The 25,061-nt window shown below is 48.0% G+C and overlaps 2 protein-coding genes across 7 annotated transcripts in view; one reads left to right on the top strand and one right to left on the bottom strand.

Moving 5' to 3' along the window:
• The window catches only part of LOC106745920 (N-alpha-acetyltransferase 15, NatA auxiliary subunit), a 51,965-nt gene that overhangs the window by 23,598 nt on the left and 3,306 nt on the right, over positions 1–25,061 (bottom strand). The window contains exon 8 of the mRNA XM_014621941.1: positions 24,690–24,903. Coding sequence (XP_014477427.1) covers positions 24,690–24,903 — 214 coding nt within the window. The remainder of the gene's footprint in view (positions 1–24,689; positions 24,904–25,061) is intronic.
• LOC106745891 lies at positions 1,671–22,117 on the top strand. 6 transcript variants are annotated; one of them, XM_014621904.1, is made up of 3 exons: positions 1,671–2,118; positions 16,036–16,495; positions 18,769–22,117. In XM_014621904.1, exons 2-3 carry the CDS (start codon positions 16,400–16,402, stop codon positions 21,919–21,921), a joined length of 3,249 nt encoding a protein of 1,082 aa, XP_014477390.1. In that variant the 5' UTR covers positions 1,671–2,118; positions 16,036–16,399; the 3' UTR covers positions 21,922–22,117. The 6 variants fall into 6 exon arrangements, with proteins under 6 accessions (XP_014477390.1, XP_014477413.1, XP_014477405.1 ...); XM_014621891.1 differs by lacking the exon at positions 1,671–2,118 and adding an exon at positions 14,040–15,477; XM_014621899.1 differs by lacking the exon at positions 1,671–2,118 and adding an exon at positions 14,040–15,126.

The following is a 25,061-nucleotide window of genomic DNA, read 5'->3' on the forward strand; positions in this document are numbered from 1 at the left end:
TTGCTCACCAGGTTCGTCGTCTCTGTTTCGAGGCTCATTATGAGCGGCGGGACAAGGTGTAGACACGATAGCCGCGCTGGTTATTAAAGCGAATTAGACACGGACAAAACTGCAACGCGTGCGCGGCTACGAGCGCTCGCCTAACCTGCTGTTGTTACCGCATTGCAAAAAAAAAGCGACATTGATATATCTGAAAGTTATTCTCTAATAGACCGTGACTCTCCCCCCTCCTCTGGGCGAAAGTCGCGTGAAAGTTTCAATTTAGACCGCGTTTCAATTTAGACCTTATCGATCGCCCCTGCCAGATAATCAAATTGTGCAATATGGAACAAAACGTAAATCGGGAAACGCGCGCGCGCGCGCGGAATATGCATAAGTGCGCAGAACGAACGCGGCGGATTGACGTAATCCGAATGATATTTTGTTTACTATTCCACGCACGTGTAACGTTTTGTTTCCGTCATCGTGCCACGTACGTACCGGTGCGATATTTCGTTTATCATTCGAGATTAAAGAATCCAGGGAGGATCGAGAGACGGTATTCCTGGCATCCGACGGAGGAGGATCGCGGCGTTTTTTTACAGGCGGACGGCGTCATCCGGCAAGAGGCAGGTTTTCCCGCTTCCATTTCCGTCTCTCGGACGCAGACCCGCGACCCGTTCACAGGCGGAATTAGCCGGCGTCGGCGTCGGCTCACCGTCGGGAGACAGTATGTTTAGGAAAACAAGATTTTGCTAGTACAACTAATCATGGTTTAGCTGAAAATGCTTCGCTGTTGTGGCAAAAAATTTGCCACATGCTATTTTTTTAATAAGACGGTAAAATTTTCACTCAAACAAATAATATTTCGTATATGTTGTTTCTATGAAACTAATGGTCAAATAAATAGAAACATTAAATCTAAAGAAACCTTTTTCTCTGTATGGGACAGCAATAACGGAGTCTTTCGTATCAGTCATATCCGGCTTTGAAAAAAATGGTACGTTTAAAACATAACACTTCTAATCGGAACCTACGATACCGATTTCCTAACTGAGAGAAGAAACCACAATTATTTTGGGAAATCGAGCTGGAGCCCATAAAATTGCGGGCAGGTGTATGATTTATCGACAAGTTGCAGTGTGTCGAGTCCTATCAGAAGTCACAGATCAACGGACAGATCGTCCCAGAGTCTGATCAATTATCCGCGGGTAAGAGGGTCATCCTCGTCATCGAGGCGCGACGTCCTCAGATAGTGCCGGACGAGATTGATAGATCACGATCAGTGTGCGAGTGTGACGTTTGTAGATCCAACATCGACACCTCAAGCTCTCTCTCTCTCTACCTTCAAGTACTTCACCTTTCCCACGGACGTGTCCGTTGACTCGGTCAAGAGCCGCAGACAGACAGACAGAGAGAGAGAGAGAGAGAGAAGGGGCTGGTGACGGGGGGAGGGAGACAACGGGGGACGGCGAATTCGTGAGGAAGGGCGCGAGGTAGGACGCGAAGGCAGGACGACGCCGGCAGTCCGGTCGCAGGAACGAGCGGCGACATTGCACGCGCCGTTTCTTCCTCGCTCGTGCGCGGATTTGCGTTCACGGGATTCGCGCGCACGGCCAGGTGCACGGCTAAGGTGCGTACGGGGGACGCGCGCGCGCGCGGTGCTCGAGTATCGTCGCGCAAAAGCCGTATCATCGTGCGGCGCGTCGTCGTCGCGGGAGCACAGAGTGGGATACTGGCGCAGGGCCAGTAGGATCCACCAGCGCGATATAAAGATCAGCGGTCACGCGGCGCAGGAGGCTACTCGCTCGTGCATCGTCGTCCAAGTGCAGTGAGGTGCACCTCGCGACAACGCGCGGCTCGCGACTACCACGCAGTGTGTTTTATGGCAGCAGGTGGAGCGCGCTGAGGACGAGAGATTCGCGCGACTTCTCAGCATTTCGTCGTTGAGAGGGAGAGAGAGGGAAGGAAAAGGAGAGAGAGAGAGAGAAAGAGAGATATCAGTTCGGTTGCGAGACCGACTCGCCGATCGAGTCGTCCGCAAATGAACTCTCGTCGGTGCACGTGCCTTGAAGCAGCCGGCCGCAGTTTCGGAGAAGCGCATCGAAGGGAGACGGCTCTGAGCGAGTGACACACACGGTATTGTACGATGATCGTGGGGTGCGTTTGTGCGCGTAGATTGCCGTCAATCAGTGCCGTCAATTCCGACTTGTCCGGCTAATCCGGCTGATCCGCCCGTCTTTCGGATGTAACTCGGATATCTCCGGGTAACTGAGCACACGGAGAAAGAGGTTCCCTTCGATTTGGTACTTCCACCACATTTGACTCAAACTTGTCTCATAGAAACAACATGGATACTCACAGGGAATATGATCCGTTCGAGTTGAAATTTTACTGTCTCGTTCAAGAAAACTCGACTATTTGGCAGAAAGAACCCTGTTACTTCAAATGATCCATCTTTTGGCAAAATAAAATCTTGTTCGGTTGCAATAAATATGTAAGATGAAAGAAATCATTCCTTTGTGAAAAAATTTGCTTGGAAGCGGTAGAATTTATTGAATTTGGAGAAATCTCTTTCTTAGTGCACACGGTTAATTTACGGGCGTAACAAATTATTGATTTTTCCCCTAACGATAACTAATAATAAACGAATATATTACGAACTCGGACTATTTACTTTTTATTATGTTCTGGTTGCCGTAAAACCTGGATAATATCCACGAATGGGCACGAAGAAAAATAATTCAAAAGAATAGCAAATTTTTTAAGTCGTAAATAAATGTACAGGGTGTGTTTCTTACCGTCCAGTGTTTCAGGAGACGATTTTTGAGAGATCATTTTGCGAAGAAACCAATAAATGTTCACACGAATTTTCTTCACAAAATAATCTCAAAAATCAATTCCCAAGATACTCTGTACACTAAAGTGAGTCAGATCTACCCGACAACGAACAGCCAAACGTGCAGCGATTGGGAAGAACAGAATTTCTGGTTATAAAAAATCCAAATTTGATCAATCCAAATTTGATCAATAGGAACTTAATAAATTTTCCAGATTTTTATTTCCTTTAACCAAAACGCACTCGGCCATTCATTATCAGATAGATCCGACCAAACTCATTTTTCAGCGTATATTTATTTGCTACGACGGAATAAAATTCGCTGTCCTTCGGAATTATTTCTCCCCATGTGACCGTCATCCGGCTACATCATATCCGCAGATATTATTACAAGTATTAAGAAATGTATCGATAATATTATAAAAACCAAATTATACCATTTGCATCGAATTACATTGGCAATGCTAATTGCCATGAAAAAGAAAGAGAATACGCTCGAGAAAGAGCGCGACGTTTCGATCGATCGCTCGCTCGAAAAGTGAACACGGTCAATCAGAAGAATCGGACTGTACGGGTAGAAGTCGCGGGTTAAGGGGAACAATAACAATTACTGCGACGCGTTAACGCTGCAGCTGCGGCTGATTGGCGCGCGAATGGACATTTTTCAGGTCGCGTTTTCTCCCTCTCGAACGCGCGCCGGCACTGCGCGCGTCCCCGTCCATTTGTCTTAATATGCGTATCTGTGCCGTTCATGTCTGGCCGGCGCGCGAAGGTTTAGGAGGTCTTCCGAGGAACATTAATTATAATGCGGTCGTCGTCATCGTGCGCCAGGATGTCGGTCATTATTGCGTATCCATCGCCGCCGCCGGTAGGGAGAACGAACGTTCGTTCGTACATGCGTTCGGCGGGAAGCGCGACTTCCACCGCAGATCTACTCGGACCGATTCGAGAAAGCCTGCGTATGACTTGCGCATTTTATTCCGCGCGGGCAACTTCCACCGGGTTAAAACGAGTCGCATTGTCGGGCTCACGTCGCCGCGTGAAATACTGGCCATCGTGAACGCGTTTCCGCGTTCGCTCGCTCGCGTTTCGCCCGGGGCCCGCTCGGGAGAAACATATCCGGTCGATCGAGCGGCTTTAAAATCGCGAAAGTTAACACGCTTCCGGCGGCACACGAGAGGCAGGAGGAGACGTGTCCGCGATGACTTTTAATTGCTCTTGCCTCGTTACTTTGTCAATAATCAAAACCTACGATCGATGTGTACTTTCACTTTTTGATATAACTCCGCCTTCGAAAAAACATTCGGAAGTTTGAGCGAAGCGAATCGAACGTAAACCCCGCAGCTCACATCCGCAATTAGTTTCTTCTCGGCGATCGGAAACTCATGCAGCGCGACGGGTTTGTGTTTTCAATCGGTTCTGAATCGATCGGATCGATCGGATCGATCGAGGAACCGCCTTCGGCCGACGTTATGTGTCTATTGAACGATAACTCCCCCCTCCCCCCGGCCCTTACCCGAGAAACGGGAAAGGGGAGAGAGAGACAATAAATCGGCATAAATAGCCACTGGCTGTCATGACGCGATCGTTTTATGAACCACTGTTAAGACCGGTCAGAGTATCATCGTGCATTCAGACGGGCGTTACGTAATTCCGCTTCGCGAACGTGCGTAATCATAGTAGGGAACGAAGATGAAAAAATCTCATCTATCATTTTTATCCCCTTTTCTTTTTTTTTTGTGGAAAAAGAGTCACAGATATCGGCCGAAGGATCGGCGCGGAGCGACGTTGAAACGCGGCCCGATCGCGCGGCTGTTCTAACGTCGGACATACCGCAACCGCTTATCAAGTTACGCAATTCGCGCACGAAGTCGCCAACGGTCGAAAAAAAAAAAGAAAAAAAAATAGCAGCCACACAGAGAAAGTCGCGAATGTCGCGCGTTTTAGCGGGATTAGTAATGGTAACTTTTCGATTCATCGGTGGAAATACGATATCGAGACGCTTGTGTGACGCGCATAAATATTTATGTGCGGGGGGGGGGGGGATTTGTTACGNCATCGATTAAAACGCAACCGGGGAAAGAAAGGAGAAAGGAGTCGTGCATTAGTATTCGCGTGAAATGCTCTTTTTACAAAATGGAGCAGACCATTAGATTGCGCGATCTTCGTGCTACGCAGACAAAAGTCGGGAGGAGCCGATTTCGACCAAATGAACATTTGCTGGTAAGATCAGTGAAAGTAAAAATTCAGTGTAAATAAAATTCAAATGAGTTCTATGAGCCCCCAAAGTGTCAACGCGACTCTTTGCGAATTTGGCATTCAGCTGGCGGTAGCGACGAAAAATCGGGTGCTCGATTCGAGAAAATCAGATTTAGGCATAAAAAATAGTCTGCATCTACGACAATGTAAACTATGTATAATATGTCATAATATATAAACAATACAACCGATAAATTATATAAATAATAAGATATTGGTGAATCGTTACGGAACGGCTCGTCTTTTTACATTTCGTGAGTCTTATTTTTATATTTTGTTTCATTAAAAGTTCACAGATGAACTTGAGTGATAACATTTATATATTGACAGCATGCGTGACAGCTATCACTATACAGATATCTTAAATATGCGTAAAGTGGATCATACCTTAACCTTTAATATAATTCATTAATAATTGGTGAAATTATTTGGATTAAACATAACGGCACAATTCTAGTATATTGTAATGGCGAGTGATGATTAAAATCACGGGCCGTAACTGACCGCTGATAAATGAACTATTCACATCAGATCGTGCAGTGTCGGCAATGAGTGAATCGTCAACGTCACGCAAAAATGTGCGGAGCGCACGGCGCGTTCGAACTTTCGACGTTCCTCTTCTCTCGCGAATGTCCGTTTCGATCTCGCGCCCTCGAACGACGACGGGTTCCGCGACAAATAGCATCGCCGTCGGCGGGACCTTGTGCACGACCTTGCGTGGGCCAGCTTCCCCCCTCGCGATCGTCCTTAATTGCAAGCGCAGCGCGCGGCCTCTCTCGGCGGCGGACGAGAGGGGTTGACGCGAGCGTGGGAATGCGAGTATGAAACGATGCGCGAAAGGAATGCGGATAAAAATGTGAGAGAGATAGAGAGAGAGAGAGAGAGAGAGAGTCGTCACTAGATTGTCGCCCGACGTCGTCCAGAACGATCGTGTCGTCTGGATGCCCGGAACGTGATTCACCGACGCGGGATAAACCTGTTTGATTTGAAGCTGACGGACGCGCGCGTCCGTCGACGATTAGCGCGACGAGGAATGCGCCGATGCGGGGATAATCGAGCGCAGGAATCCCGAGCGGACGCGCCTTGCCTTCGTCGTCCGCTTGTCTCGCGCGCAAAAACTCTCGCTCGAGTTAATTGCGCACGCACGGCTCGTTACACCTCGCACGTGTACACGTGGCGCGGCGTTGACATTAGCGCTGCCGCTGCGTAAGCCAGGTATTTCGATATACCCGGATACCCGCTCTCTCTCTCTCTCTCTCTCTCTCTCTCTCTCTCTCTCTCTCTCTTTCTTCAAGCGAGTTAGTGATTAACGTTTCTGATTAAAAAATCAATAACATAACGAGCGATATCAGTGGTTATTAATCGAAAACAGTCCGATAAAAATAGTCTCGCTTAGCTTTTCCTGTAGTCTTAGGGCTCAGACACGGTGAATGGAATAAGATAGTTGACATTGCCGGAGAATTAAATAGGAAGAATTAGAAAGAGGGAGTTAGATTTTCTACATAAAATAATAGGATATTAGAATTAAGAACACTGTCGAAATTCTGCATATAATGCAAAAAATTGCATAATAATAAAAATTTCAGTCTATATAGGGAATGGTGCAGCAGCATGCTGTGAATAGATACATTGACGCCGACAATACACACATCGAGTAATCGAAACCGATAGCATCTCGCGACAACATCAACGGTACCGCTTTGGTCATCGGAGAGGCCCGCGCGCGGATTGATTGTAATTCCTGCCGTGCAACAGTGAGGTGTACCGGGAATACCCGGAACACTTCGACACGCGCGCAGCTTCTTTCTTCCGCGAAGCCAGCGAAGCTGACTTCTGTTTCGTCATAGTCGTGCCTCGTCCTCCGATGAATCGCGTTCCCGGCTGTCCGATTATAACTTCGAGACCGCCGATGTTATAGTCCATTGTGAAAGGATGATAACCGCAGAGTCGCGAAGGAGAAACACGATAAGCGGCCTGCCGTCTAAAAACACGCACGCACGCACGCACGCACGCACACACACTCGAGAGAATGTCGTAAGATTTGCAGTTCCAATTTGTCGCGAAGGCGAACGGTCGGACGGAGAATACGCAATTAACGCGCGAGCACGAGATCCGCGCGGACGTATTTATCGGGCGGATTGCCACATCGCGAGGATACACCCGCGGCCGTTTCTTAACGTGCGGGGGATTGCGGTCTGACCCGTTTCTCCCGATTTTTCGTCGATCGATCCGTTGCGTCAACAGATCCACGAAGGCCGGCCGCGAGAGGAGGATTCGCGTCGGGGAATTCTCGGCGGAAAGATTGCAAGCACGTGGCGGCGTACGCAATTCCCGTTCGTGGGCGTGCGAGAGAGAGAGCGAGGGAGAAGCGCGGATTTGTGCCGCGGATTTGCCGAGTTTTATCGCGAGGTTTATCGCGAAATTTACGACGCGATTTAATGGGAAAAATCAAGGTGAACGTCGCGGCGATAGCACCGAAATCTTCGTTAACCTTGCCGTCTGGTCAGCGAGCACGCGGGCTTTACAACGTTGCAGAACGCGCTGTAAAAACATAAACCGGTATTAACTCTCGGGTATCCACCATGAATTACCTTGTATAGTTGTTCTTGCACAATATACACCGTGAGATTTAACCGAAAGATCGTATCGAAGGATTATCGGCGCTACGCGAATTTCGCGGTTGGATAACGAAATTTGGGCTTTCTCTTTCTCTCTCTCTCTCTCTCTCTTCCCTTCCTTCACGAAATAGTGATTGAAGACCACTGAAAATTATCCTCTCGATATAATTAGAAGAATGCATAGAAATGGTGAAATTATGTTATCTCGTGCGGTTTCGTCGGCTCCGATCGAATATTTATGCATACAAGCGTGAAATGTCGTCACTGGATTTCGCGCGAGAGATTGCAAAAATTGATCGAAGAAAGTTAATTTAACGAAATTACACCATCAGAGAACGGCATGACGATAGGACGATACGGTGATACGGAGAATAACACGAGTCGACATTTTGACGCTTTTAGGAACGCGGTTTGCGTCTACTTAGATCGCCTATAAATTAATAAAAGTTTAATTTGAAATTTAAAGTACACACAGAAAAGTACATATTGCATTCCAGTACATAAATGTCACTTATTTAAGGTACTTTTATGAGCTTACATATCCGCAAATATATCATAAGTTCATCGTAAGCATCAAATTTATTCAAGATGTATTTTGAGTCCTAGTTTAATACTTCAATCAAAAATATTATTATTATAAATTAAAACAAACTTCGGTTTATGCTTATTCAAATCAGCCGAATTTAGCTTTTCTCTGGATGGAGTTTGTAGTATTCTTGAAAAGAAAATAAATTCTTCTTTTGAATAAGCGTGATAATGAGCTTTCCTAACATTTCTTAACATTTGTGCGATGAGTATATATATCTTAAGAGTGTTCTCAAGAAAACTATTCTCTGCCGAAGATAACTACCACTTAAGAAGAAAGAAAGAAACCCGTACTGGAAATGTAAACAGAACAAACACTTTTCTCGGTAGAACGATATTTTTCTCTGTGTATCATCATCGTCAGAGTCAAAGTAAATCATATCATTAGAATTCAATTTACTTCGCTATTTTAGCTACCAGCCGTATTGTTAGAATTAAAGGTTTCAGACACAAGGCCTGAATTTCGACTCGGGACTTTTCGTTCCGTGACAACTCGCGTCGCGAAGAAGACGTTCATCTGCATATCTGAAGCGGAAACGGGATTTAATCGCGACGACAAAGCGTCCCGGGGTACTCGGAAAAGTAATACACGGTCGCACCGTTATAATAATCTCGGTGCGCGAGCGAGCGAGCAATTACCGGCGCGCGAGCCAGCTCGGGACCCGCTGGCGCATCGTGATGCGGTTGATGCGGTAATCCGTGAGAGAAGTGTGCTCTTGGGATGAACGAGACGAGCAGGTTATGCAAGAGACGCGCGGCCCGCCGGAGCAAGCCGGTCAATGCCAAGGTGTTCCACTCTGTCCCTGCCGATCTCGTCGTCGATTTCTTCTTCTTCTTGCCGCCGCTGAGAGCCGGGGGATTCACCTCGAGGATCGACGGATTGTCCGGTTCGACGTGATCCGCGCGGTACTAATTCCCGGCCGGATCTCAGCGAAGACGCAAGAACACCCGAGTCGAAATTTTGACGCCACTTTCACACTCTTGAGGATAATTTACGCCTACTTAGAGCCTACTTAGAGATGGCCTTTAGACTAGCAAAAATCTACTTATACACTGACACTTGTTAACTTCTCTCTCTCTCTCTCTCTCTTTCTTAAACCTTTAATTCTATAGATTTAATTTTAATGCTGCCTTGAGACTACAAGTGCTCTTGATATTTTGATTATTAAATTCGTATGAATACTTAAAGTCGCCTACTTTGATGCTAAAAACAACGAAAACTTCATGAAATTTCATCAGACATCGTTATATAGTAAAATAGGAGTAATGATATAATTAGAATACAACTTGTTTTATCTTTTTAACTCCTATAAAATAAAATCTTATCCTCAATTGTTAATTACTTTCTTAAACCTTTGATTCTGCAGATTATATTTTAACGCTACTTTGATCATCCTATTTTGATGCTAAAACAACGAAACGGGAATTCAAGAATTCGGAAGAATTCGAGATATCGTTAAAATAGGAGTAAATTATATCATTAGGATTGAAATTACACTTAGTTTTTATCGTAGAATTAAAGATTTAACATAAAATTGCCGAAATTTCGACTCGGGTCAGTCCTCACGTATACGACGAGTAGAAAATGATCGGTGAGTGAGGAGCGTGTAGCGCGAGACGCGAGGCAACGAACGGACACGTTCGCAGCACGGTAATTTAATTCGCGAGTACTCGTGACGACTGCATTAATACAACCGACAAGTGCAATGCATACATCCGTCAAGTGTCTAGGTAACGCGGACAGCCCGGATCGGTCTTTGCACAAACGATAAAGACAGACCCCTTCGTATCTAACGCGCGACACTCCTCGCACTTCGCGCGTTCCAGCTTTCTCCCAGCTTTTAACAACGCTTACGCAAACGTGGCTCGCGAGGGGGAAAAAAGGGAAGAAGAATGAAAAAGCAGGAAAATACGAACAGTTCGTTTGAAAAATAATTTTCCGCGTGGCTAACGGGGCGGTAGCGCGAAACACGCGGTGTTAAGAATGAAGCGGCTGTAAATAGCTAACGGAGAGGACGATTGTGTTAGAAGTAAAGAGGAGGTCGTTATCGGCCGAGAGGCGTGTCGCGCAGGATACCGTTTAGAGTCAATCATCGATTTCCTGCATGCCAAGGTGTGCCCCACACGACTGGTTACCCCTCAAAGCAATTCTTCCTTCGTGCACGCGCGTGTGGAATCGTTATGCGAGCGACGCGCCGAAAGTCCCTCGACGCGCGCGCGCGCGCGTCGGGGAATTAATGCTGCTCAGCGAGCACAACGCTTGAAACAAAAAGGAAAGTAGTTGAAAGCGTAAACTCGATTGAATAACGGTAGATCCGCGGCCGGTCTTACGTGTTGTCCGTGCACGTACAGGCGACGTTGCGTTATGATATTCTCGTCGGCGAGTGGGCTCGGCCGACGACAACAGAAATCGATATTTTTCACCCGATTATATCCTCGAAAAAAAAAGTGAAAGAGGGAGAGAGAGAAAGAGGGGAGAGGGACAAAAATTACGCGATCGTATTTTCTATTGCGATGGAAATATCTCCCAGCCCGATGTGGCGACACGACCACGCACGTTGCAAATCGCTTTCTTCTTCAGTGCACCGAGAAAAAGATTTCTTGAATATTCATCGCATACAAATCTCATCATTGACATGCTCCGAAGAAGCTAATGTTTCGATTAATAAGTACGATTGTTGGACTTTTCAACGAATATGCATCTTTATCTTGAATAAAAAATTTGTTTGGAACGAAAAATAGTTTTCTTACAAAGAAATTATTCGTTTCATTTTACATATTTATTGTAGCTAAAATAATATTTTACTCGGTTAAAAGATTATTTCAAATAATAGCGGATTTTTTATTAAATAATCGAGTTTTCTTGAATGAGGTAATAAAATTTTTACTGAAACAAATAATATTTCTATGAAACAAATTTGAGTCAAATAAATAGAAATACTAAATCTAAAGAAACTTTTTCCTCTGTGTACAAAAGCTTTCCACTGATCTTTCCAGACCTGAGATATTTTTATTTGGAAACTTTGCAAACGCTATTTTCCTTTCGAAACTACCTTAAAATCCTTGGGAGAAATCATAGAAAAACATTTGGATTTATCATGTGTGGGTCCCAGAAACCCACTATCACGGCTGGGCACATAATATGTCACACGTAGGTAATGTCTGCAACGCACAGTTTCGTCATAATTTCGAGTCGTTCCTCACCTTGGAGAAATGATCTGAAATGTTCACGAAACGTCGGGAAGCAAATCCATGAAGGACGCGGCGCTAAGGCCTTGGAAGCCAAATTAAGTAATTATGACTAATCTGATTATCGTGATCGTGATGGTGGTGGCTTAAAGAGTTAGCGCAGTTCCATTCCTTAGATCCCTACCAGATTATGCATTAGAGATTGAGATTGAATTGAAATTTGGTCAATAAGAGCAAAGTTCACTAACTTGAGTTTAGGGAAATTTGCTTTGATCAAACTGCAATTCAATCTCAATCTTAATTCGTAGTTTGATATGACCTTTAGGCACAATGATATCGAAAATCAATCGGGCGCATTATGCCTGAATATTCGTGCATCATAACTATTGATTATTCGATGAATCGTGAACGATGCCCCGAAAGAACGACGCGAGAATATTCAGAAATGATGCGTCTTTTTTGAAATGTTCAATGCCTAAGGAATGGAACTGCGTTAACTACTGGATCTACAAATTCTAAAATTCAAAAGCGTTACTGTGACTTCTGGCAGCGCGAGAAACGCCTTTTGTCAAAAATGACGTTGCATTTTCTTGCTTAGAGCAGAAGGCTAAAGGCTTACTACATCTATTATAGATCCAGATTTAATAAGAGTTTTCTGTACGATCATTTGATCGACGAACAAACTGACATCCGATGTGGCGGACGAATCGAACGTTAGACGAGCGTTTTGCAAAGATATCTCGCAACCCCGACCTTTCACTCTCGCGGAACTGGTGTCTGGATGCCGTTTTATCGTTAACCGTGGGACGCCTTTGATGGACCGCATCCAAGGTCGGCACCCGTTAGGCGCGGGATATTAATAAGATCGGGAAATTGCATTCGCACGATCGTTCATTCGATCCGGCTTGTGCACGCCGGGATATCGAGTAAATGCAATTAATGACAAAGAGAAGGAAGAGAGAAAGAGAAGGAAGGAGAGAGAGAGAGAGAGAACAAAATTTATTACATGCTACGGCAAGCCCTCTAAGGACGAAGCAAGATACACGGTAGAGCCAAAAAGAAATAACAATACATTCCGCTGATTCTAAATTACATAAAAAAAAAAAATAATTATGCGAAGGCAAAAAGAAAATTAAAAATGAGAATGGAAGGCCCGCTTTTTAGAGAGTGGGTTAAAAAAATAACTTTAAGTTATATACGCTTGAGGAAAAGATTGAGCTATAAATTTATTAGTTTTCAACTCTCAAAACTGAACTGAATCTAAATTCAAAACTAAGTCCATATCTAAATCCAAATTAAACTCAGAACGATTCATAAATTCATATTTATGTGAAAGAAAGCGGACAAAAATAATTATACAATTTTTTTCCAAAAGAGAAAGAAAGAGAAAGAGAGAGAGAGAGAGAGAGAGAGAGAGAGAGAGAGAGAGAGAGAGAGAGAGAGAGAGAGAGGAGAAAGAGAGAGAAATAATTAGGAAAGCGGCTGTTTTCCGCGTGTTTCCAGCTGGAGAACTCGCGTGAGAGTGGTAATAATCATTATTGCGCCAGGTCTGCGTCCCGGTAACTAGTTTCCGACTTTTTCCGATTCGACGGCGCGAGCGAGATCGAGGCGATCTCCACCGGTTTCGCGAAATCTGCCGCTCGAGTAGCGTTTACTGGAGCAGGGTTTCGCGCTCGCTCCGGGCAAAACGTAACGGCACTTGCCGCAGCGGCCACCGCGGCTGTTGTCTTACATCACGCCTCGAAAAATCCTTCGACTTTCGTCTTGCGGAACAACCACGGGAGCGAGCGCGCGCACGAGACCGCCTCCACCTTGGCGACGTAAAACACACAGAGCCCTGGTCCCTGTTTCGCAATATCTCTCTCCTCCACAAAGCTATTACGTGCTAAACGCGCGGGTACGTAGGGACCTCGAGACGATTATCCCGAGTCCTCCTCCGACAAGCCCAACCGACGAAACTCTCCGAGCGACGGCAGTTCACCGTCAGATCCGGGCGGAGTTTAACGCTGTCGCCGATTCTCAAAATCACAATTTCAACCACGGGCGAAAAACCGTTCGCGTGCTCAGTGCGCGGAGAAAAGAAAGAATAAGCGGTTGAACTCGAGTCGAAATTTTAATCCTACATTGAGTTTAGTTAGTTATTGTACGATTAAATCTTCAAGTGGGGAAAACGGAAGTAACCTCCTCTTTGTGTTATCAAAGGAAGACGTTTGAAGACTTAATGTTGAACTGAAATTCCGATTCGGAAATCGGTGAAATTGGCGTCAGCATCTAAAAAAGAAAAAAAAAAATGTGCACTGAAAAACGAAGTTTAATCGGATCTACGTGACATTGGACACGTTGTTTGTTTCGGTTGGAGGAAGCAGAATTTCTGGTTGTAAGAATCAAATTTCATTCGTGAGAGAAATTTGGTTTCCTTCAACTCCAAAACGAAGTTTAGTTGCCCATTGTCGGGTGAATCCGAACGAAACTCGTTTTCCGGTGTGCCCATGCTGAAAACAAATTTTATTCGTTTGAGCGAAACTTCGTTGATTCCGTTTTTTTCTTCTCTCATTGCGGGCCTCGCCGAGCGAGCGAGCGAGCGGGGGAATCGCGTGAATTGCGCAGACAGGAAGCGGTGGCGCGAGGCGAAATGTAGTAGTATCGGCGTGATTTATGAGCACCGGCTCAACCACCGGTGCAAGAAGGTTTTGTTACCGGTTACCGATTGGTCAATCGCCCGCGGACAACAACGCGCGCGTACAGCCCGGCAAAAATGCACGCGACTCCTTCGCCGCGCGCGCGGAGTCACGTGAGTCTCTCGCCCTGAAGAAGCCGAGGAAGAAGGGAAACACAGAGAGCGAAGGCGAATCGAACCGGCTAGAAGTGAAAGGACCCGACGTGTCACGCTTACACGCGCATTTTCCGAGTTACGTGTCCTCGTGCGCGCGCGCGAGGACGGTCGCGCGTAAAACATCCTCGGTAATCAGCGACGCTAAAATAATGCCCGGAGCGCATCGGAGCGCCGATCTAATTACGATCGTTAATCGTACGAATCCTCCACGGTCCGCGACTTCCTCCTTTCCAGCGCGAGGCCGCCGTCATATCGCTCGCGCGCGCGCGCGTGCTCGCTCGCTCGCTCGCTCGCTACCGCCTGGAAATGGCTCCACCTTCCCCAACGAGCGTCCTTGGCGGAGCCGCTGCACCGAGAGAGGGTGATGAAAATCCCGCCAGTCACGTGTACCATGCCGGTTCGAGCGGTCGTGTCGCCGCGGTTCTGCCGGACCTGTCGCGCTCGCCGATCGAAATACCGAGCCGCTTAATCGCCGGATAATCGTCGCGCGTCCACCTCGCGGAACGCTAAACTCTCACTGACGCGAACCGAGGGGATCTCACGCCGACGTGACTTATCTTCCTTCGGCGCGAGATGCGCGTCGAGATCGCGCGCCGTTCGAAAACAATCGGTAATCGGTATTGTCCGTAAAATGCACGGAGATTTCGATAAGGCGGGGCGCTGATCGCTCGTGTGGGCAGTGTCGGTTTAAATGTCGGGAAGTGAGTATGCAAAGTCGTAGGACAGGCCGAGCGGAGTGAGAGAGCGTGTAACGAAGGGGGTATTATATCGATGCCGGGTATCGGACTCGTCGAAGGTGCGACGGAGAATACAGAAACGATTTCGTAAGAACTCCGTTGGCTGGAAACTCTGGTTGCGAGCGTTCGTCGAGGACACCGAGGGTGATTCCCTGAGTAGTCGCGACTTCGTTCGCGTAACTGAGTCATCCGTCGCCTAGGAAGAATAGGGACCAGACGGATAATTCGGTTGCAGGGAACAAGGAAGTTTCTAATCGGTCGATTGCCCTCAGCGTTATCTCGATCGAGTTTTAATACGGCTTAATGTTCAGACGAATGTTTCCGATCGCGGAGATATAATATGAATCTTCATTAATGGGAAAACTAGAGTCGAAATTTCGTTGCCGCCCCGACGTTCTCGGAGGACAGTTCGCGTCTATTTAAGTGGCTTATAGACTAGTAAGAAAACTTGCTTCGACAATGTTACACTTGTTAACTTCTCTCTCGAATTTTTAAATCTACAGACTTAATTTTAATGCTACTGCCTTGAAACTGAAAGTGCTCTCAATATTTCGATTATTACGTTCATAAATTAATTGCACATTAAAATGATTAGAAATTGACAATTGTTGTTGGAAATCAGAAATTAAGTTCAAAGATTAATTAGAAGCATCGATTACATTAATTTGGAAAATAATCGCAATCAAAGCAGCAATAAATGATATCATCAAAACTGGATCTCTATTTTGCTATTTCCCTTAGCTTCTACACGGCAAAAAATTTTGCGTCATAAACTTAAATTTTTGTGTTACTTTAACACGGGGAATATATTAAAAAAGTAATAAAATACACGAATATATTGAATTAACACATCTACCTTGTTGACACCATTTCTCAACATATTCACCCTGTTGAAATGAGATAAAAATCCGAGTGGATCGTTCGTAACGCAAAATTTTTTATCGTGTGGTATCCGCTGAGCCATACACAAACTGCGATTTTTTTCCCCCGCGGCAGTGATTGTGAAAAATCGGTGTGGGCTGAAGACCGCTGGGGAACATCTGAAAAGCCGCGTGCAGAGTCGTTCGGGATGAATCGCGCGGTGTATCGCTTGTGGGAATGTTAAGGACACGACTTCGATCACGTACCGGCGGTGTGTGTGCGTGCGTGTGTTGTGTGTATAATCGTGCTGCGTTGCATGTCTCATTGATATCTCGCGCGGATAAACGCGGAGTGCTTCTCCCGTCACGTAGCTCGAGCAGATAATTAAGTAGCTGTTTGACGCGGAGAAATCGAGCGCGCTCACGTAAAAGCGCCCCTTACGTCTGCATCCTCGGTATCACTTCGCTAGTGCTCTCGGAAGAAGCGGAAGAATCGTTGCATGCAAGACGGCAGTTTAATGACAGCGATTCAACAGCATACACCGACGGCATCCCTGGTAAACGATTGTCGTACCATTCCGGATGCGCGGAGAAAGGTACGATTTCGCGTCATTAGGAGAGATTTGAAAAATATGCTGGTATCATTGGATCTCTTTTTCCCCTCTTTTTTGACGATAATTATCGTCACTTTGAGTATCTTCGAAATACGAGAGTGAGACACATTTTTTTTCCGGCAGTTTGTATGAATACCCGAGTCGAAATTCTAGTTCTATATTAAGCCTAGTTAGTTCGTTTTATAAGGGGTGATTTCACTCCTTAAAACCATTGTTTGCCCCGATAATTTCTAAATTTATTTATTTACCTCACCTATGTGTATGTAAAGTTTCATTAAAATCACGAGAGCTACGATGTTGCTGATATAAATTTCATAAAAAGCTCTCGCTCTCTCTCTCTCTCTCTCTTATGTTATCCTACAGCGATTACAGGCGATTACGAGTCCGCGCGATTTTCGTTGCAAATGTATTACTCTCTCTTGCATAATATCGTTTATGTAAGTTTTTTTTAAATTTATATCGAGAGGGACGAGACTCGGCTGAACGATCGGCTGAACGTCGACGGTCATCGGGACGACGTGGGACGACGATGCGTCGTCGGCTGGCTGGCGGATAGGCGAGCGGGAAAGGAAGTCGCTTATTCTTTTTCCAGAAGAAACGCGGAGATAGGCAAAGTGCGACGTCCGTGAGTGTGTCGGAAGTGCGCGCGCTATCGTGTTGCTCGCGCTGGCGTTACTTCCGCGAACTTGCACAGGCCGCGTCGTGTTGCACAGCATGCACTCACGTACGACGCTAAATGCATCCGCGAGCATATGCACAGAAACCTACCTACCTACCTATCTACCTACCTGGAAACCGTTCGCGCCGGTTCGTTACTCAGTCGCGAATCATTACGAGTCGGCCAGTAGGTACACTCCAGTGACCCGTGAATGTTTGTCGACCGTTCACCGGCTTGTTCGCCAGGCCAGGGAAAGGCGTGGCAGCCCCCTTCGATATCTCGTATCATTGCGATCCGCGCTGTTAGAATCAACTTCGGCGAGATCTCGCGCGGATCAAGCCAAGCCGGAGGTGATCCGAATCGCGTGACGACGTTCCCCGATGAGACGCGTCTGAAGCGTCTCCCCGGGGTGTTCGCTTACTCGCAAAATTTCTCGGAGTGAAATATCACTCGAGACGCAGAACGGCCACCGAGTCACTCGGAATTCGCTCATACAGAGCGAATTCTCCATTTTTCGAATCGTCGAGTAAATATTTCCATCTCGAAATCGAAAAGTGAATCTGAGGGGCTGTTACGGTTACCCGGGGGGAGAAAAAAAAGAATTTATATTTATGTGAATGTGTTATAAATATCTGCCGAATATTTTTTCATTTTTTATATACTTTCTTCCCAGAGAGAGAGAGAGAGAGAGAGAGAGAAAACACAAGTAGGAAGATATAGAAAAATAAAGTAATACCGTAGAAAATAGTATTCGCATCGAAGGAGATTCCACTCCGAGAAATCTAGAGAGCACTTCCGTTGACATTGCTGTTGTAACACGGTTGTAAAACAGAAGGGATAGAAAACACGCCGGTGACACATTTCCGTTTCCCACAAGACCGCGAGTCGCGACGCCTCGGTGGAACACTTCGGCGGAGGAGCGGAGTAAACGTACGCACACTTCGCTCGTGACTCGGCGCTTAATCGTCGCTCCGCCTGCGCAATTAGAATCCTTGACATACGCTGGAAACCGCGCGCGCGCTACGTCTGCCCGCCGCGCCGACTGTGAATGTAATTCCGGTCATTGTGAACGACAACAAACTGCTTTACACCACCGCGCAACAAAGAGTCTTTTACTGACCTATTAAACGCGCAGGAATCATTTTTCACGGAGCGTGAAGAATAAAGCGCGCCGCGATTTAATTAACGCCCGGCTGGTACGCGTAATAAAGAAGGCGCACCTTCAAGGTGTACCCCGCGAGGCTGCACTTTCCCGTTGTACTCTTTGCGCGCGTGCGTGGGCGTGACACGAGCTCCGTGCCCCGTTAATGTTAAGAGGACGCACACGGGAGTGCGAAATATTGGGGGTATCCATAAGTAATGTCGCTCTTTTGATACTACAAAATTTTACCTTCAACATTTAGTCCCTTTCGAAATTTCACGATCAGCACACACTGAGTGCCGATAAATTTAATTGATATATATTAATATACAGATTTATGTGACAATAAATCACGAACAAGGTGGCCGCTGTTTACTCAATCCGAGAGAAACAGCATTACCCGGGTAATCCCCTGATATAATTCGGGGATGAAGAATGAGCGCTTTCTAATTGCAGATGACGCGTCTAATACTCGCGCGGAGGTTGCTGTGGGCTCTGACACTGATAACGATATGCGCGACGATCGCGGGATCGTCGAGGGAGAGGAGACACGTCGGCGGCGGCGGTACCGAGGGAGTATCTAGTCATCGGTCGTCGGGCAAGGCGTACGCGGAGAGCACGAAATCGTCGAGCGGGACGAACAACGAGATCACCGGGAGACCCGGAAGGAAAGTGTCCCACCACTTGATCGGGGGTCACCTGAAAGCCGAGGCGACGAGCCGGGGCGACGATGCCCAGTGGGACGACGGGATTCTCATGTCGGCGGCCGGGGGCAACGTCGGCAAGGAGGGGAAGAGCGGCCGCGCCGGTGACGACGAGGACGAGAAGAAAACGCTCTCCCAGCAGGTCAAGGAGGGCAAGTACGGCCTCATACAGAACGAGATTTACGGAGACCGGCCGAAGCGGCCCGGCATCATCAGCTACCTCGGCAATCCCGAGGTGCCGAAGGACACGGCCGACAATCTCGGCGGTCTTGACGAGGAGGAGATCTGGCTGGCCGAGAACCACGTGCTGGTGTTGAGGGGCGGGAAATTTCCCGACCACGAGGTCGCCGGCCCGCAAGGCAGCGGCGACGCGCAGTGGCCGCCGATCGACGATTACAAGGCGCCCTGCCGGCAGGTCAAGATCCCAGCGCGGCCAAGGGTACCGCCGCCCTTTCCGGTACAGCTCACCGAGGGTGGACCGATACAGATCATCGGGTCGAACGGCACCACCGATGTCAAGTACAACGGCACCTTCGACGATTACAGCACGGATCCGGTTTACACAAAGGGTCTGTTGCCGGGCGAGGGCCCGTTCTTCCCTCCGAACGGCACGATAACGAACCCCGCGGACTTCGGCCCGCCTAGGAACTTCTCCGTCGAGGAGAAGTCCTCCCGAGGCGGTAACCAGAGGAAACCGGAGGCCCAACCACCCGGCAGCTTCCCGCCGTTCTACCACGCGATACCGCCCGGCGCGGTGTTCGTGCCGCCGCCGGGCAACCAGTCGGACTACGACGAGGAGGATCAGTCGATCTACTATCCGCCGCCGTACAGCTTCTATTATCCGCGGGACAACACGACCGCTGTGCCGCCGGGTCCCTTGGTACCCGGCATCATACTGCCGCCGCCGCCGGACTTCTTCTCCGCGTTGGACGACAAGAAGACCACCACGAAGAAGTACACGAAGCGACCGACCACGACACCGGCCCCGAGGCCGCGGCCGACGTATCTGCCGCCGAGGAAGTTCGTCACGAAGCAGTACAAGGGCGCGTCGACCGTCCGGCCGACCTCCGTGAGCAAAACCACCGTTTCGTCCACGGTCACCGCGAAGACGTCCTTCGGCCGTGCGAAGAACGTCACGCACGGTTTCGCGCCCAGGAGGACCACCGGCACGCCGGTGACCGCAGAGACGACGACGACGACGGAAACGCCGAGGAAACCGGGCGTCTTCGAGAACACCGAGATCTACACGATCGGCCCCGTGAACGGCAACCAAGTGTCCGAGGCGACGACCCAGCAGAAGGACTGGTCCACTTTGGTGACCAGCAAGGCGATCCCGGTCCTGGCTTACTACCCGACGAGCACGCAGTCCTCGTTGGAGCGGCCGGTGGAGGTGACGCCGGCCTCCGTGAAGAGTATCGTCACGACCGGCCGGCCCGGTGCCGGCAGGTCCTCCGGCCGCGCGTCCTACTACTTCTATGCGGAGTCGAGCGAGGAGCCGGCCGTCACGTCGAAGCCGGTTTACTACGAGACCACCACGGAGTCGCCGTACCACAGAATCGAGGCGTCACCGAGGCGGACCGAGCCGAAGAAGCACTACTACACCGTCGAGACGATCGCGCCGGGCGACGACCCGAAGGACTACAAGACCAAGTTCACCGATGGCGGCGCGAAGAGCCCGCAGGCCTTCCGATACACCGACGACACGTCCGCCAAGTTCGACGTCAGCTCGCCCCGGCAGCGCATGCTGGCCGAGGAAGCGCCCGTGTACTACCAGCCGCAGACGAATCGTCCATCGGTGGAAGCGTACTATACGACCCCGAGGCCGTCGTACCACCGGCAAAGTCCGACGAAGCCCAAGCCGATCTACCAGTACAGCTTCCAGATAGCGGACTACTCGAAACGCGGGGGCCCGGATGGGTACGACAGCGGGGAGGAGCAGCAACGGCAACAAGGGCAGAACGCTGCAGCGTACAGCGAGTACCGAGGGTTCACCAAGAGCGGCGAGCGACAGTACGATTACGAGGACACGCAGCGCGGGCAGCCGGCGCGGAAGAACGCGCCGTACAAGGCGCAGCGTCCGGCGAGCGGCTACTCCCCGCTCGCGGAGACGACCGCCAACCCGCAGCACGCGTACTTCACGCAGCAGGACGAGAAACTGCTGGACGACGTGACGAAGGAGTACTTCACGATCTTCGGTAAGAAGCTACCGGGGGGGATCCCGAGCACCACGCCGATCTACAGCAAGTCCAGCGTCATCACCGAGAGGCCCGATGTGAGAGTCTACGTGCCGTCGTCGTCCGGCGTCTACAAGACGCCCAACGTCAACGTGCGCTACGGCAACTGGGAGCAGCAGCCCCAGTTCGGCCACTCCCTCAAGGACGACACCCAGGTGAACTACCGGAACCCGTTGCCGACGATCAACCCCGACGCCGAAATCATCGATGTGGCCGCGCCGAACCCTCGGCTGGCGCAGGCTTCCCCGTCGAGCTACGAACTGCAGGACTACCGGCTGCCCGGAAGGCGCGGGCCAACTCCTCGTTACAGGTTGCCGGGGACGACCCAGCTGAGCGACAGGCAGACCAACAACTTCGTGCCGCTGAGCGAGTCGCGCGAGGAACTCAAGGAGCTGCGAGGAGCACCGTTGTCGCTGCTGAGCGACATCGAGGTGAACTTCCGGGAACCGCGTCCACCTGTCAACCCCGACGCCGAATTCATCGAGCCCGTGTCGGCGCAGGGCGACCGTTCGGACAATCCGAACGCGTACTTCGCCTACCGGCTACCCGGCGACGTCGGCCACTTCTACTTCCTGACGCCGCAGGCGGTCACGCAGGACGGCGGATACGTCTACCCGAAGCCGCGGGAGCCGAGGTTACTCAGACGGAGGCGACGCCCCGGTGACGCCTGACGCGGCGTACCTCGTCCTAACGGCGGTCGCGTGATGCCATAATATATATCTTACGGATATTCAGCGTGCGAAGTAAACGCGCGTCGTCCCTGGTGTCGTCGACACGGCGCGCGTGTATTAACATATTTATTGTACTTGTAAATATGACACCGACTAAGTTAGATGATAATTATAGCTATACGTTGTTCCGAGAGAACGATGCTTCGTTTGGGAACCTGCCCCTTCCCCCCGCCCGCTCGCAGAGGAAACTCAGTTCCCGTGTCTGAAGAGGGACTCGCGTGGGAAATTTCCCGGGACCTACTTAGGATCTGCTTGTTCCGGTTCCCCGAAGTAATTGCGAATTCTAGTTGGAAAGACTGCACGGGTTAGAAGTGTAATGTTTCAGGTTAGAAGTGTGATGTTTCACATGGTTCTAAGTGGGAGTCGTGAACGGATCCTATTTGGCCACCTGCAACGTGCAAACCCAAAGATTTCCTCCGTCTTCCATTTTACATCACGATTGAACACAATATATGAGACACTTTAAGTATTTGCACTTTACGAAAAAAAAAAAAAAAAAAAAAAAAAAAAANATTATATATAAACATAGTACCATTAAAAATACAACCCCGTTTATTAACCTTCCGATCTCACATTTGGTCAAACTGTCTCCGGCGATGGAAAAAAGTTTCACCCCATGTTCGGGATAAGAATGGAACTGCCAATTGGTATTGTAGTGGGATAATCTATTTTGGGCTAACTTTTGGTATTTTAATCGGATATGCTGTAAAAACGGGAAAATTTCTACGTGGAAATCAGCTGAAAGCCCCGTGACAAGGAACGCTACCTCTGGGCAAATCGGCCGAATATTTAACCGGACGGCTGATCGACGGTTTCTCTATACACGCGCAGCGGATTCCCCGATGACGAAAATACCCGGTCCCCGAGACGCGTAAATGCGTACGTACATCGCGTGAAGGTACTTAAACGTTTTAAATAGCGGCCATAGCGCCTGAAATACCCGCGTCGCGGCTTTTAATGCGATATATCGAGCCGGTCGCCGCTTGACAGCCGGCGCGACTTGCGCGCTTTCATTCGCGCTCTCTCATCATTCCACGAATCGTCGCTTCCACGCTCGGTTGCCAATACGATCGAGATCGTAAATCGCACATATGAACCGCACGGAAGAAAAAACTCACTTCCTGCAACTGAATAGAGACCAAGTGGAAACAAGAAATGATGAGGAATATTTTCGTTACCGTGACTGACAACATTCGTGCGGATACTCAGCTGCTTTTAAACTCGATTGAGACAGCCAAGAGCAATTGACTGAGTAGAAACCTCCCGCAGGTATCTTCCTGCTCCTACGATCGAGTTTTCCCCTGGTCCTCTAGTCCGCGGGCAAAGGGAAATTCAGTCGCACAGTCACTAACCGAGTTGTTTCTTCCGCGCGGAAACGACCGAGTACTTTCGTATTCTCGCGTACACTACTCGCGATACGCGGTCATCCTGATCGCCCGTCACATGTTCGCGCATTGCCTGTGATTAATGACGGTATTACACGTGTACACACACACACACACACACACGTATGATGCAGTGCTACGATCGTTTGTCACGTACGCGCGCGCTCGGTAGATCACAGTACGTTAAGTGTCTCCTTGATACCCGTTCTATGTCGAACGAAGTGAAATAAAACTAAAAGGCGATATAACGAGGGAAATAATGATATGCTGTTTTGCAAGTCTGCTGCTAATGCAAGTCTATCCGCTTCGAAGTGAAGTTCAAAAGACTTTTCGTATGAATCAGAGAATAATATATATATCTACTCTAACATTATTAACTATCTGAATGATCCTCCATTTTTCTTCTGCAAATTATATCGTCTCGATAATGATACCCGTGATTTTCTCACAGTATTGTGTAAGATATCTTTCAGTCTCGAATCGAAATTTGGATTTCATATTATCGTCGATCTTGAAGGATCAATGAAGAATCGGTGTTTGAGGAATCATAATAATCAACGCTCTCAAAATATTTAGGACTTTAAGTAGTAAAATTATTAAATTATAACATTATAGAGTTATTGCAGATTAGTCATTAGTTAACGCTGCGTCCCCCCGATCGACTTGTATTTTTTCCAAGAGCTAGTTCCCAAGACGGAACACAGAACGCAGGACAGAACAACGGTCGGCTACGAGATTTACAATTCCTTCTTTTTCACCTCTTCTGAATCTCCAAATTTTATCGAAATTTCCAACGTCGATAAAAATAAATTTTGAAAGAAGAAAATTCATTATGTTTGATTTAGTCACTTACTATTCAAGCATGGAGGCTTAAAATGGACTATTCTATAATAGAATATTAAATAATTCTTAAACAAATTGTTCTTTAAACTTCGACAAAACGGTAGGTAGCCGCTGATAGCATCAAAAGACAACAGTCTGTATAATTTTATACCCTGAACTTCTCCACCGATCCTTCAAATTCCACGCAATACCCAAAGTTAATGGCACAACCAAAATTTCCACTCGGAAATGTTACACGAATATGCCAGTGACGATTACACAATTCACTAGAGATACATTATGTAATTGGAAAAATTTCTATACGTTTGTACGTTATTATTTTTAACATGAGAAGAGAGACAACCCATTTCTCCTTTTCCCATTGAGCAAAACGAACATTGTCGTCAAGATAATCGGAAGCGTAAAAATATCGAAAAAATAGCTACTCGAGCGTTGAAAGAAGAATACGAAATCTCGAGAAATAATCAGGAGAAGACTCACCGGTGTCGATTTCCTGCGTTTGCGCTGGATCCGGCAGAGGATAGTCGTGCAGCCGTAGATAGACCTCCACCGCGCATTGCGCTGCTTTGAAGTAAAATGGATGAGCTCGAAGAACGTCCTCTAACCTCAGAAGACCGACGTAAGATCGCAACGTCATCTTCCGCATGCAGTAGGTGTGAAAGTCAAATTGGTCCTCTATAATTTCCGAGAAATGCTGCGAACAATCGCGTCACGTTTACGACAGATCCCACAAAGTACTTCGAGCGCGCTCGACAAAATGCACGGTAAGATTTGAGTTTAGAGTCGGATGTGAGTTAAATCTAAAGCTGGGTGGTGTATATACTGAGCGAACAAGTAAGGAAAAAAACAGTG

The sequence above is a fragment of the Dinoponera quadriceps genome, unplaced genomic scaffold (genome assembly GCF_001313825.1).
Source record: "Dinoponera quadriceps isolate SergipeBrazil2010 unplaced genomic scaffold, ASM131382v1 scaffold120, whole genome shotgun sequence".
Taxonomy (NCBI): Eukaryota; Metazoa; Arthropoda; class Insecta; order Hymenoptera; family Formicidae; genus Dinoponera; species Dinoponera quadriceps.

What these genes read in the sequence shown, in the direction of transcription:
- LOC106745891 (XM_014621904.1), top strand. Translation starts at nt 16,400, where the DNA reads ATGCAAGACGGCAGTTTAATGACAGCGATTCAACAGCATACACCGACG. An exon ending in TTCCGGATGCGCGGAGAAAG is followed by an intron (nt 16,496 to 18,768) that starts GTACGATTTCGC and finishes TTCTAATTGCAG; the next exon opens with ATGACGCGTCTAATACTCGC.